Below are 14,833 nucleotides of genomic sequence, written 5' to 3'. Positions count from 1 at the left end.
AACAAAATGAAAAAGCTACTGTTTTATTTTTGTTGCAATAATTCAACTCAGCAGTCCCTTCCCACTTTCTGGCCGTTACCGCTATATCGGGATGGTCTGTTGGTTGAGGATCGCTGTCTGTCATGAAGGGCCAGTGCTGGGAATGTGCAAGTCCATCAGGGAGACAGGCAGAAAGTCTTGTCTTTGGCTACGACAAGTACCATGAGGAGCAGAAAAGCAGTTGTTTCTGGAGCAATCTTCCAAACGAAAGTAAGGTGGAATTAAAGGCTATAGAGCAGGTGATGAGAGAAATACCCCTTCTAGCTACCCGGGTGATGTGAGATGAGCAGGTTGGGGTTTTGTTTGGTTGTTTTAAATAAAGACAGCTTTCGTAGGACACATGTAGACTGTCCCAGACAGTGTGGTTTTGCAAAGAATTTGGCTTCTCTTGCCCATTAAGTCACTTAGGCTGTGTGCTGTTTGGATAGAATTGAATCAGCTGGGTTTCAGGGGACAAAGTAGCCATAATTAAATTAAAACCAGGAATAAAAAACTTTACATGCAAAATCCAGAACTTTGAGAAAAACATTTTGAGGACAAACACCTTCTCAAAAGAAGCAGCTCATATTCTGCATGTGCCTAGTTTCCTATCCTGGTTTCATATCTGTTTTCTTCCTGTTTCATCTCCAGCATGAGGAACAGCATCTCCAGTTAGTTGGAGCACATTGCAGAGTGCGTAGTCTCTGAATAGTAGCAGAGCTAAGAGCACTTTTCTGGATGCTTGTGTTCCTCAGTGAGACTCTGTTATATACACGGATGCTTGGCTAGGCCTTATCCAATTACCTTCCCCCCTCAACTTATGCTGTGTACTGCCTGTATACTGCAAATAAGGCTTAGAGAAAGTCAAGGGAGTCTCACATCTGGCTTGCAGGGGCTATTCTGTTGCATTTCTGCTGACAGTAAATGAAAACAAAACGGGAGGTTGAATAACTCCTCTTGTTTTGTATTTTTTTACGTCTGGTTGGGATGAGCTGAAGTTGGCATCCTAGCTTGTACACCACAAGTGTTCAGCGTGAGCTACGCTGGTGCAGAGTGCTTTGGACTTTAAGACTATTTCTACCTCTTCCATCTATCTGTCATCAGTCTCACTAGTATTAAAGTCTTGGCTGCCATACAGGAATCCAGACTTTGCAAGCTTGCAGATATTTTCTCAAACGTCTGTAATCAGGATTTATATGGGCACTTCATCCCAGCAAACTGGAAACTGTTAAATATTAAGGCAGTCTGGCATGCTCCAAAAGCCTTTTTGATCCTAGTGGTCCCCGTTTGCGTAGGTTAGCAGTCACAGTCTCTCTCTGCTCTGGTGCAGAAAGGGCTGTTCTGAGTTTTCTTTGTGTCTTGTTGTGGAAGGATTTTGCTTAATCAGTGTAGCGATGAAGAACTTGACCTTGGTGGTGAATTGCAGAGGCTTGATGATTCCCTAGAGATCTTTTGACAGGAAGTTTGTACAGTTTTCCTTATCTATTGCTTGAATCCTAATGAGTTAAACAGTCTTTTTGGTTGTTTTTTCCCCTTTGTGCAGATGCAATGGCAGAACGTGGAACACGTTGGTGACCAGAGTCCTTATGTCACCTCAGTGATTCTCCACATTAAACAGAACGTCCCCATCATCCGCGACAATCTGGCCTCCACAAGAAAGTATTTCACTCAGTTCTGTATAAAATTTGCAAAGTAAGTTACCAACACGCCACAGAGTTTATTGGGATCTCTGGTTCTCACTAGTCTGTACATGATAATCTATTTGCTTTCTAGGCTGCAGGATCAGTAGCTGTTAGTGTCTGGGTGAAGACCCTCTCCATCCAGGGAGAGCACAGAGGGAGGTGGGGTAGGGCAGTGACCACCAGCAGCTGCTGGCATGGTCAAAAGATATTTGAATTTCTTGCCTTGAGTTTCCTGCTGAGGCAGATTTTCTCAGATATTTGTATTGATTGGTTCCTCCTTGTGTGCCTAAACCACCCCATAAAATATTGTGATGATGTCTACTGTTTATCAAGTACAGAAGGTTTGGGGTTGGACGTCTAAAAAAGCTTTGAACGTCTGAATGTAGACATGACTTTTGCTATGGGACCCTACTTTCCTTCCAGTGGTAAGAGGCTGTGGTGCTTCCAGGTACTGAGAAATGTGGTGCATCATTTGCCTCAAAATAACTTTTATAATAGCTATAGCACTGTAAGGAGGGCATGTGTGATGAGTATATTCTACCTTCACAGTTTAAAAGCTACTTTTCTGTGCAAAAATAGTTCAGTAAGGGAGGGGAAATGTACGTCCAGGTTTTGGGGGATATTACAAGCATCTTCCTGGCAAGTCACTGTTGGCCAGCATGAAAGAACTGGAAGGTGAGACAGAAATTCCCCTTGCTTCTGGTTTTAGGGTTGAGGGTGCAGCTCTCCAGCATCCTTGGCCATCCAAACTTTGAAGCTGGGTGTCCAAAACCAAAATTCCATTCTTGAGGAAGATACTTTGAACTCCCCCCTGCTTGCCTGTGGCCAGCTGAGCTTTGCATGCCAGTGCCCCAAGAAAAAGCCACAGGAGGACTTGGCCAGTTGTAGCTGCTGCTTTTGGGGTTGCACGTGACTATGCTGGTAGACTTGGGAGCAGTACCATGCATATCATGTGTCACTCTATAATTCCTTAACATTTCATTCATCTGTAATAAGCTAATCATCCTAAAATAAACTGTACGGCCTGGCAGTTACTGTGTGGGTTTGAGACCAGAGCTTCAGCTCCTGCTTGAAGCAGGGAAGGATGCAGCAGGCTCTCCTGAGAACTGTTAGCTTTCACAGCAGGGAGGCTGGCCTGAGAGTTTTGTTCTCCCTTCCCATCTCAGGGTACTCATTAGTTAGCGTTAAGGAGCAGTTACTGATAAATCATATTATGACATTGGCCATAGTCACTGTTTGAAATGCTGTCTCAGTGAAAATTTATTGCATTTAAGCCATCTATGTGGTTACGCTTGAATTTTATATCACTAACATGGTGATAAATAAAAAACCCCATTTACTCAGCTGTTCACAGAACACTCTTAATACCTCGGCTTAGTTGCCTCCCTTTTAACTTTATTGCTAAGCACATACCAAGTAAACTCTGGATAAAATAGCCAGCTCTCACATCTGAGAAAAGTTGACATCTAAGCTGAGTGCCTTCATCACAGCTTGTTCCACAGAAGAGCACAGAAACCTGCAAAACTACTGCTCCACTTCAAAACCTTTTTAATAAAACTACAGCACATTAAGATACAGTCCTGAATTCACTGCACTGTAGATCAGGTGTAGAAGTGAAAATTGGGTTCCTTAAGTGCCCCTGAAGATTGTTTTTGCTGGATGATATTTAGAGTCCTTCTGTACAATTTGGTTTTAAGGAGAACTAGCCCAGTGGTAAGGGCGCACTGATCTACTTAAAATACTTACGACATTTTAATACATACAAACATTTGTATTTTTGAAGCTCTGAATTCTTATGGAATATGCTGTCCTGCCCAGTATAAGTACCTGGCTTTGTGTGCTCCACAACACTGAAAATCCTTTTAACAGGCATTGTGCTTCTCCGTATGTTAATGCCTGTATCGTTTTGAACTGCCAGCCACTTCTCAGCTCTAATGGATTGTATAAAGCGCTAGTGTTGAGTTACAGAACCACAGGGGAGAAGACATCTGAAGTCACTAAATTTAAAACTGAGGGATCTGAGCCAAGTCTGGAAGCAGAAAAATGGCCATTAGAAATTGCAGCAATAATCTAACCTAATTTGTCATTTTTGCTTTGTTTTGACCAATATGCGACCTTCACTCCCTTGAAATAGTGAGAAGCAGCTGGCTTTCCAGGAGGCACTCGCAGGCAGGATGAGGGGCTCTGTTCTCACTGCACCTCGGTCCTTATCCTTTGAAATCAAAAACCACAGCGGTGAAGCCATGGCTGCTGCGCCGGGATGTGTTTGGGAAGTCTGTGACCTGACCTCAATGAGGAAGAGATTAGAACTGAGAGACAGGAAAAACAAACAGCTCTCCCCTCGCCAGGAAAGCGGGTCGTCCATCACAAACAGCCAAGCGTGGTAACTGCAGCAGGCGTCCTCCCAGTTGTTCTGGCCTTTGCATCACGCTTTTAGTGAGAGGGGTTAGGTGGAAGAAGATCATGATGAGGACCCTCCTGGGCTGGTCACTGCCTCAGAGGGTGGTGTAAAGCAAAACCTTTCTCAGCTGCAGTGACTCAGTGACACCAGGGTGCTTTGACTGATGTCCTGTAGTAGCTCATCTCCTGTTGGGCAGACAGACTGTGGTTGCATCTCTGTCTGCCTTGCTTAGCAAGGCATTGTATTTGATGCATCATCAGTGCAGGGGATTAGGAAAACACAGGCTTTGGCAGAGCCACTCCCGTTGGATGGGAGCCTCTCAGATGCTGTGGTTTCTGTGCTTTAGGTTCCTAATCTGTCTTGCACTGCTTTATTATTACACTGGGGACTTGTCTGCTTCTATGGAGGGTTTGCTGGATTCAGTTTTATAGCCGAAACTGTAAATGAATTCTGGCATCCAGTCTAGCTCTGTGGATGTGCAGGCAGTAAAGGCATTTAGAGTACAAAACCGTGTGCAGAGCATTACCATTGAATACGCACGTATTATTCGCATCAGGATTGCCTGCTGTATGCTAAGAGAGCCAAGCATTGAGTCCAGCCTAGGCAAGAGACTCAAGTGAATTTTTCAGTTAAGTGCAACTGCTCTTGATGGTCTCTGCTAGTCCAAAAAAAAGAAGAAAAAAATACCAGAGCAGCCCTTGGATCTTAACGGTTTGTCTTTTCTATCCTGCTGGAGTTGAGAAGCTGTTTCCAATAAGACAGCGTGAAATAACAGACATGTGGGGATGGAAGGTCCCTTTACCATTCTGCATTGATTGTGGGTGGCCATCCTAAGGGGCCTGGGAATTGTTTCATGCAAGACAGAATGCTGTCTATGGGAGACCGTGTGGTTATGTAGAAAAGAAGATTAAAAAAAAAAAGAGGGGAGGGGGTCCTTTGGCTGCCAGTCTGCCACCCTGCAGAAGGAAAGGCTCTCCCTCTTTCTCATACACAACATGAGCTTTAGCTCCACACCTGACCTTACAGAGAGACGGAGAGTTGGACCTATGTGCAAGATCAAAGGTACAATTAATCTCGTCCTCTTCCGCTTTGTAGCAAGCTGCTGCATCCAGAGCTGCTACTGACTGATCATTTTATAGGCTCACCTAAGCTCCAACTGTGCTTGGCATCCTCTGATTGCCCTCTGGGAATTAGTTATACACCTGAAAAATGGACTTCTAAAACAGATAAGTTACATCTCTACTGTAATGTTCTCATACAAGAGGAGACAGGGCTTGTTTTCCTCCTCTTACTTATATTTTGTTGCCAAAGTTGTTTCTCTGGTGGCCAAATTTAAAACTGTTTGGGGCAGCCCGGTAGCTGGTTCTCAGTAGTAGTTTGAAATTGTTCTCCTTGACACCTCTCCAGGAAAAGATGATTCACTGAGAGAGGTCGTGGCTGTGTCTGAAGGAAAGGAAAGGAACCTTTGCTTGGGAGGACTCTTCGTTAAACCATTTCTTTCAATTTGCTCAGCAGCTTGGCATGCTCTGGGCCTGAGCTATGCTTTTGTCATTCTTCCTTGAGAAAGGGCAAAAAATAAATGTCCTGGTTTGGAAAACAGGTGGTGGGACAAATAAGATGCTGTCTGTGCTCCTTGCATTGTGGGAAGCAAACAAATAGCTTGACAGATGCAAGGGGGAAACCACACTGAATTTAGATCATCACCATAAATGGCACCTCATTCAAAAGGACAGAAAACAGACAGACTTACATGAGCTTAGGACAGAGCCGTTAAAACCTAAGACCTGCCAGCAGGTCATGGACAAGGTCCTGGAAACGTGAGCTTTGTAGGCATTCAGCCAAAAAAGGCCGTGTGAAAGAAGCAGAGTACGTTAAAAGCAAGGCAGCAAAAGGGAGATGAGTATGAGTGGCGTGGTCCTGGCAGAGGGAGTTTGTGTTGCTTATGCTGGCCCCTCTCCTCATGTTCAGCTCCAGAGTTTTCCTGGTGCTGCACCTCGATAGAGTAGGTGGGGCAGGAGATTGTCTTGCAGGTGCTCAGCCAGCGCTTCTGCTAGAAGGGAGCATCTGCTTCTCCACTGAAGAATGAAACTACCACAAAGCCTAAAATCAAGAAGCAAAAAGCTAAAACCAAAGCTGATGCTCTGGAGTGTGTTGTCTAAGGTGACAAATATTGGGCTTCCATCTTTGCCAAATTCTTCCTGGTTCAGTATATGTACCTTAGTTATTTTTCTCAGTCTGAAGTCCATCTTGGTAAAATAGGGTAATGGCATTTTCCTTTTCACAAAACTTTTTCTTGTCTTGATTGTGTTGGCCAGAAGCTTTCTGGAAGAATGCCTTTCTGTGTGAATGTCCAGGGCCCAGCAGACCTCCAGCCTTGGCTGGACCTCAAGTTCAGTGTGTAATATACATGTTACAGAATTACTAGTATGCAGGAAAATGTAAGTTCTGGATACACTCGAGATACTTCCACTCCGTGAATAGCTATACCACTCCTGATGCGTTGCTGAGTTTATGATGTACAATACTTTATTTGCTTGTTCTTGGCCTTACACTGTAATACTTGATATATAGCTTATAGCAATTTATTTTCATAGAGCATATGTGCAACTTCTCCATTAACTTTGAGGTCAGCATGGATTAGAGCAAAAGAATTGTACTTAGGGTTGTTTGGTTGGCTTGCTTGTTATTTCGTATACTTAATGTGCCTGGAAGTCAGCTTGAGGACTCTAGCTTTTCTTTGTGGAAAGCCATCCTCGTTTGGTTTTACATGCTTTGTTACCACAGAAGACTTGTATGACTCCAAATACTGACATGTAATTGTGTCATTTTCTCTCTCTTCTCTGCAGCTCCTTCATTCCCAAGTTCATTAACCATCTCTTCAAGTGCAAACCTATTAGCATGGTGGGCGCAGAACAGGTAAGAAAAAGTAGTTGCATTGACTGCAATATCTGATGAATTTGGGGTTCAAGAAGTCAAGGTAGTTTTTGTTAAAAAGAGGCAGAGAGCCGAGTTACGTGTCCTGAACTCTGGTGCAGCTGAGGCTACGGGGGTACACTGGTGCAGGGCCGAGTGGAAGCAGGTTTATAGTGACCCTGCTGTAGTTGAGCCTGTACTGGGAGAGAGGTCCTAGGCATCTTCCCGAGCTTTGCCAGTCAAAGGAGCAATAGCACAGGAACAGCAAACCTCTTTCTTACTTCTCTAAGGTGTCATGATGAGATTATTTTCCTATGTGCAAGCATATTGAAGACAAAGTTGCTCGTGGCAGAAACTATTGCAAGAAGCTCCTGTGTCCTTCTCAGAAAGATTTGTTTTTCTGTCCCATCCTTTCTCAAAATAGGTCATCACTCAATCTCCCTCTGCTGTTACTGTGCCTTCTCCTGGGGTTAAACTCAAGGCTACTACTTCTCTGCTCAGAAGAGTTTGAGCATGGTCAATCCATAGTTGACAACAGGAAAACTTTACCAAAAAAACAACCAACCCAAAAAACCCAGGTGTCCAGGCAGTTTCTCAGCTCAGGTAGCTTAAACACCAAGACTTTTTTTTTGAAGTGTTGAACATAAAACACCTGCAGTACTTGGTCTCACATGACCACGTGTAAGCCAGGAGCAGGTTGGTTCCTCTGTGTTCTCCGCGCGGGCCCAGTGACGGCGGTGCTCAGTGCCACGTGCCCACAGTGGCAGCATGCCAGCTCTCGAGCAGAGCAATGCTGCATCCTCCCAGGGACTCTGTGCGTTGCTCCCAGGTGCTGGCTCCATCCTCTGTGAGGAAGTGAAGCTGTGGGAGCTCAGGGGATCCTCTGTAGCCTGATGGCAGTTTTGCTAGAGCCTGTGTCCTGGCTGAGTTCCAGTGATTGCAAATATTTTTGCCTCCTCTGGTTTTTCTGCTAATTATGGATGGCCACTGTCTTCCTCTTCTCAGAGCTGTGCCGGGAGGATGGGGTTTTGGAGGCATAGTACAGTGTTTTCTCTGTTCTATCCCAAAAATTGCTAAACAGACGCCTTGGGTTTGGTGGGAGTTTTGAATCTCGCTAGGTGAGAGATGCTGCAGTGCCTGAAGACAGGGCAGTTTCTTTCTCACATCAGTGCCTTCCATGCCTTGCTTCCTCAGGCATTGCAAACACATGTCAAAATGCTGCTGCATGACGGGGCAGAGCTGTCTCCACCTCAGCAACCCGGTAACTGAGACCGAGGGGAGTGATGACCCATCATCTGGGGCTCGGGACTTCCCAGCTTCCTCCCAGGAACATTCCTCCCTGTTGCTCTTTGAGAGCTGTAGATACTGCAAGATTGTAGAATCATGGAATGGTTTGGGTGGGAAGGGACCTTTAAAGGCCATCTAGTCCCCTGTCCCCAAGTTGCACGTGGATGGGCAGCGCAGGGTATTTATTACCTTGAGACCATGGATGCAGCTGCAGGGCTGTGACCCCCCCATCTCCCACCCCTGCCTGTGGGCTGGGACCCCACTACTCTGCAAGGATGAGGTTTGGATGAGGCAGGCTTTCAGCTGTCCCCTGCACATACAGCTGCTCCTCTGTGGGCTGATTTTAAAAAAAAAAAAAAAAAAAAAAGCAAGCAGAATGGTCCCTAATGGGACTGCTGTGAACTTCAAATGGGTGCCTTAAAAACTGCTTGGGTTTTAGGCATCAAAGATGGGTTCTGAGCAGTGTGTGTCTGCAAAATGAAACAGGAGCTTTACATCAAAACCTTCCTCTTTCTTAATAGAAAGCAAATGAGTGAAGCGTGGTTCCTGCTCATCTTGTGTGATGAGCAATAACCTGAGAGTGATTAAATGAAGTCTTTTTTTAAATAAGTGTCTAAAGTGATTAACCGGTTGCCAGCAGTGGGCTTGTGTCTAATGTTAAAAGGTTTTAATCTTATTGTATTGGAATAACAGGCCCAATTTGGTTCTTCAAAGCAGACTTGGAAGGTTTTTATTAGTCTGATTCACTGTTAATGTATCTCATTATAAGTGGGACATACCTGCCTGGGGTTAGATGTACCAGAGGTCTTCAGAAGCTGGCCTCCTGTGTCTCTGCAGCATGTAGGTCCTCAGTTGCATTAGCATCTTTTGAACACCCTCCTGGTCACCTACCAGCATCTTTCCGCACTGGTTTCTCTCCCCTGGTGCAAATGTTGCTGTGGAATATGCTTTCCTGGCCTTCCCGGTCCTAAACGCTGCTTTTCCTGCTGTTTGCTAATAATCACATTTGAAATCTGGACATTAGGGTGGTATTTATGGAGGTGCTCAGCGTGAGGAATGAGACCTACAGGGTTTCACTTTCTGTGGGTTTGTGTCTCTGACTTAACAACAGTTGTTCGTCTCGGCAAGCTTCAGCACTGAGTTAGCAATGCCAGGGACCTGGAATGGATAACGGGGCGAAATAGAGTGAGGGGACAGAGCCTGCACACGCTGCATCTGTGGGAAAGGCCTCAGAGTGCACAAAACTCCTGTTAGACATGAGAGAGTTTACATGGGAAAGATGTGAATTCCCCAACCGTGGAAAAATCTTCCATCTCTGGGATCCCTCGTAGACACGCAGGAATCCAGCTATGACAGCCCGAGCCAACATCAGGCTCCAGCAGCTCCGGGGTGCACAGAGCTGCTCATTTGTGCTGTGATTTCCTGACTTCCCAGGGCGAGATTGATGGCATCGGTTCATCTCATGCAAACCATGAAACAGGCAGCACACAGCAATGACACGCTGCCACAGATAACAGGGTCCAGATTTGAACTGGCGTGACCCACCGCCCCTCCTCCTCGCCTCGGTCCTTTGTATTTGAACTGAATTCCCACGTGTGCCGAAAGCTGCACCATAAATGTTCATATTGTTCGCGGTGACTGCTGGGGGGTTCTGCAGTGCCCAAAATGTTGTGTTGCTCCAGAACAAGCTTCTGCCTGCTCCTGAGAGCCCTTTTGCAGGAAATGCACTGGGTGTGCCAACAGCCCAGTGGGCTTTCACGCTCGCTGCTGTATAAATTATATAAATTGTATAAAATTGTATAAATTGTGCTCCTCTTCATCTAGTTTGATTTCAGGTTTCTGTCCTTTGCTGGTCTTGTCTCACCTCTTTAAATGTGCCTCATGCAATCAGAAGAGTGCAGTATTTGGGGTGATTTTCCTCCAAGAAGCCCTAACCCACAGCATTCTGTTATTAGAGAGTGCTTGTCTGTCTGGGCTGAATTTTGTGGCTGCTGCTTGCTGCTTATTTAGCTGCTCGTCTAGTAGAAACCAAGATACAGGCTGTGAGTTTCAGTGTACCAGTGAGCACAGGATATTGAGTAGTTCTCAATGTAGCTGTATTGTGTTGCAGTTTTCAAAAAGAAAAAAAAAAAAGTGGCTGAGTAAATGCAGAAAACCTGATGTAATGGGTGGTTGGGTGCAGGAGGAAGCATGGTGTTAATTCATTTGACCTCAGTATCTAAATAATGATACAGCTACAGGTAAGCAAGATAGTTTCACTTTATACTGTTGAGGGGAAGAGGACTGGAAATCCGTGCCCTGTGTGCCAGATCTTGAGCTGCCATAAATCATTTCAAGTCAGCAGAGCTGTGCTCTGTTAAAATCAATGGACAATGCTGGTATGTAGCCACAGGTGATCGTGTCTCTGTGAAGTGTCATTATGTGGGTCAATCCCTCCTGTTTCTGCAATCCAATTACCAGGACTTTTTCTGATGTGGGAAGTGTTAAACTTTTAAGCATGTTGGATTATAGCAGCTAATGGAGCTTGGTAAAAGGGACCTAAATAACAGGGTGCAATTAATTATTGCAGCTGCTGCTGGACACTCACTCTCTGAAGATGGTTCTCCTGGATCTGCCCTCCATTGGGTCCCAAGTGGTGAGGAAGGCTCCTGCCAGCTACACAAAGATAGTGGTGAAAGGCATGACTCGGGCTGAAATGATCCTGAAGGTAACTCAAGACTTTTGATAACCTGCCAGCCAGACTGCTGGACTGGGAATCAGAGCAAGCAAATTCCAGGGGGCCCTTCCTTTGAACGAGGCAATCTGCAATTGCACATGAATGTATGCGAGCTTGTGCGGGTGCACTGCCAGCTGTTCTACAGAACTGGCTTATTCGCCTTGGTTTTGCCCCCACGCTCTTTTAACATCACGTTTGAGTTTTCATCCTCATTTTTCAAGGTAACCGAGGGCTCAGGTTCTGCTTACTAGGAGAGTTGGGGCACCAGATTCTCTTAGGAGCTTGTGAAAATCAGAGCTAGCATCCGTAAGTGTCTGCCGCAGGGCGAACCCTCCAGTTCAGGTTACTCCAGGCCTTTGTGCAGACTCCACCACGCAGGGGAGCCAAGCCGTGCTTGAGTCACCTGTTTACTGTCTAGTGTAACAGCCAGTGCAAACATGTCTGAGTTACTGTATTCACCAGAGTCCTTTTTCATTTTCCAGACCTGGTGCCTGGAAAATGACCCAAAAGCAGCGTGTTGTCTTCATAAAAAGTAACAAGCAAAGCAATCTCCCCTTCCCCCCTGTTTCTGGAGTAAGAAGTTAGGTTTGATCCCAGGAGAAGCCATGGGAGAGTTGTACCCTCCTGGGCGATGGGATTGTCCCCTGCTCACCAACAATGCTGTGAAGATGTTCCTGTGAGTGAATTAGTGGGACCTGGGGTCAGGCAGGACAGGCAGCTGCCAGCCAGAGCCTCCTCTGTAAACCACAGCCAAGGCAAGGAGCGGGTGTGGAGCCCGAGCTCTCCGTGCTTGCTTGCTGCTTAGTGTGGCTTTGCTCCCGTGCCCAAGGTTAATGTCACGGCTGAGTTTGCGTTCTAAATTCAGAAATTAGTTCTGCCATTCCATGCTTTTGGAGTAAGGTGGCTGAGATGTTAGTAGATATATTAAAGCAAGTTTAATTTTTCTTAGAAATGACCTGAAGAAAAATACCCTGGTACTGCTAACAGAGGAGCAGGGAAGATTGGTGCCTGTTGCATACAGAAACAGGTTTTTCCTTGGAGCTTATATGTGAATCATAAAAGTAATGGAGTTAATTTGTCTACACTTAACATCACATTACCTTCATCAGGGTCGAGATGAAAGCAGTATAGGAAATGGATCGTTGCTGAGCCCTGTGCCTCGGGCAGGGAGTGCAGGCTGTGGAGTGCTGCTGGTCCATAGGACTCAGAGTAGCTGCGTGACTGTTTTTTCAGATACCCTGTGCTTGCTGTGCTGCTGCCTGAAGCACTTCTACTGGCCCCAAGTGAGGGCTCGGTGTCAGTGTAATTAGTAACTAAACAGCGATACGCTTATGGCGTTCGGTGCTCCACAGAGCTGTTTTGCAAAATAATGCCCCGTGTAATCAGCGGGTGATGGGGCTGAATAATTGGCTGGGGCAGGTTTGTTAATCGTAGTGATTGAACAGATCACCCCAAGTCTAGGTAACCCACACACAGCACTTGGGGTGGGAGTCAGCACCCATCTCTTGAGTGTGGGAGAGAAGAAAAGGCTCTTGGAAGTGTCTGCTCCTGCTGGACCACCGGTATTTCTGTAGGAAGGCTTCCTTGCAGGAGCCCAGAGCTGACTGGTCATCTCTGGCCTCCTGGGTTTTCTCTCTTTATCAGTTCTCAGACTCTCTCTGCTGTTTCCAAATTGTGCATTAAAGAGTCTTTCCCCTAAGAACTCTTTCACCCCACCAGAAGCTCAGGCTAATACACTCTGCCACAGTGTTTTCAGGGCTCTCCTACCTTGTACTGAGATGGCTCAGAAGTGATGCCTCTTTTGCATACAACAATACCACAATACAGTATCATGCCCAGGCTTATACCAGTGCAGCTAGTTCAGTAGGAGCATCATTGAGCCCACAGATGGCACAAAAAAATTTGTTTGGCCAAGCCCTACAAAGCGCAGATGCAAGCATGGAGGAGGGCGTCAGGGTGTGCACGTCCCACAGAGCTGTTTCCTTTCTCCTCTGGCTATGCTGTCTCAAGTTCCAGCTTTTCATCTTGGCAGAAGATTTTTACAAGGGCTGTAAATTAAGGGTTTATAAGTGTATACATGGCTATGATGTTTCATTGGTCTGAAGTGCAGGGAAAGAAAGAAATGTCTCAGTGACAGGATAGAGTGTGGGGTGAGCTGGGTCAATGGAAACATATGGAAATGTTTTCAGAAACAGGGAAGAGTCTGGTCCTGTGCTGTTTCTGCCCTGCATGCAGGCACACATTCACACACACACATGCTTCCCCAGAAAGATGGGTTTGCTGCCCAGCATTATCAGAAGATGTGTTCTCTATGGAGCTCAGTGCTTACATAAGGAAAACAAGTAATCGTCTTTCCAGCTTCAGGCTATTTTAATTTTTTCTTCCTGACTTGACCATTGCTGGGACTAAGGGTGTCAGCACTAGGGCAGATGTTCAGCAGGGGGTTCGCACACTGCATCCCAGTCTCTCCAGAGGAGCGTACAAGAGGAGCTGCACCCAAAGGACAGAGCGGCTTCGTGTGGCACTGCTCACCCATCAAGTTTTCTGTCAGAAGCAGGAGGACTGCAAAGCAGATTGCTCTGACCCACGCTTTCCTGGGGACGGAGGGAGTGACTGCAGAGTGTTGTCAGATTCCCCTGCGACACACTGTCTCTGCTCTGCCTCCGGACGGGAGGGAGCAAGAGGGATGCACAGCCGAAGCGAGGGTCTGGACTGTGCCCAGGCTGCCTGATCTGCTGGGGGTTTTCTAAGCATGTGTGTGTCCCCACCCCAGCACTGCCTTTCTCCCCCAAACGACTCCCCAGCTAGTCTTCCCCATGCAAGAAGAGAAAATCTTGAGCTTTGCCAATACGCCAGTGCCTGCCAGCCCACGGGTGTACAGACCAGGTCCTGCTGCTCTTTGAAACACTAGACGCAGCCCCTTGGGTCTGAGCACCACTGCTGTGTGGAAAGAGACCTCGTCCTCCTCCCTGCTCCTTACTTCTCTCCCCTCCCCTTTACCTCTCAGTTACTAGCAGCACATACCACCTCTTCCTTGTTCCTTAAGCGGTTTATTTTAGGAGAAGCCAGTCCTGCTGTCACTTGTGTGCCTGAGTTTTCAGAGCACTGGTGCTAGCTCATAGAGTTTGTCTCATCTCTTTTTTTTTTTTTCTTGGCAGGTGGTTATGGCACCACATGAGCCCCCAGTTGTTTTTGTTGACAATTATATCAAGCTCCTTGCTGACTGCAGCACTGACACTTTCCAGAAGATACTGGACATGAAGGTTAGAACCTGTCCCACAGAGTTTCTGCGTGTCTGCTGGCAACTGCATCGAGGATGCTGGTGACTTTTTTCCAGTAGAAGAATAGGGGGGTTTAAGAGTGGGAAAAGCACGCGAAGGCAAGTGTATCCTCTGTACTCTGAAAGTGTGTAAGGTTGCTACTGAAGAATAGTTTTTCAGTTCACTTTGCATGCTCACATCTTCTCTGGCTCCTGGGGCTGAGCTCAGTTGTCTCAGGATCATCCAGAGGTCTACATACAGCTCCTGGTGGGTGAATAGAAGGTTGAGGTTTGAAACGGGCTCTCCTGCAGCTATTCTCATGGCACGCCTGCTCCCAGATCAATGAAGTCTAACTGTCTTGCTTCACTGTCCCTTGCTCCTGCAGGGCCTGAAGAGGAGCGAGCAAAGCAGCATGCTGGACCTCTTCCGCCAGCGCCTCCCGGCTCCCGCCTCTGGAGTGGAGAACACCGGCTCCCTCTCGCTGAGTGCTCCTACGCCTGAACAGGAGTCCTCTCGGATACGGAAACTGGAGAAACTCATCAAAAAAAGACTCTAA

The 14,833-nt window shown here is 46.5% G+C and overlaps 1 protein-coding gene across 1 annotated transcript in view; it reads left to right on the top strand.

The window, feature by feature from the left end:
- Positions 1 to 14,833, top strand: part of VPS53 (VPS53 subunit of GARP complex) — a gene marked incomplete at both ends in the record, with an annotated part of 66,197 nt that extends 51,364 nt beyond the window's left edge. Inside the window, 5 exons of the mRNA XM_082008568.1 lie at positions 1,562 to 1,710; positions 6,948 to 7,017; positions 10,871 to 11,008; positions 14,176 to 14,280; positions 14,663 to 14,833. Of these exons, the coding sequence (XP_081864694.1) occupies positions 1,562 to 1,710; positions 6,948 to 7,017; positions 10,871 to 11,008; positions 14,176 to 14,280; positions 14,663 to 14,833 (633 nt within the window). The remainder of the gene's footprint in view (positions 1 to 1,561; positions 1,711 to 6,947; positions 7,018 to 10,870; positions 11,009 to 14,175; positions 14,281 to 14,662) is intronic.

This window comes from Phaethon aethereus (genome assembly GCF_964289735.1).
Source record: "Phaethon aethereus genome assembly, chromosome: 19".
Taxonomy (NCBI): Eukaryota; Metazoa; Chordata; class Aves; order Phaethontiformes; family Phaethontidae; genus Phaethon; species Phaethon aethereus.
Note: the sequence above shows the minus strand (reverse complement) of the source record. Positions and strands in the feature narration are given on the sequence as shown.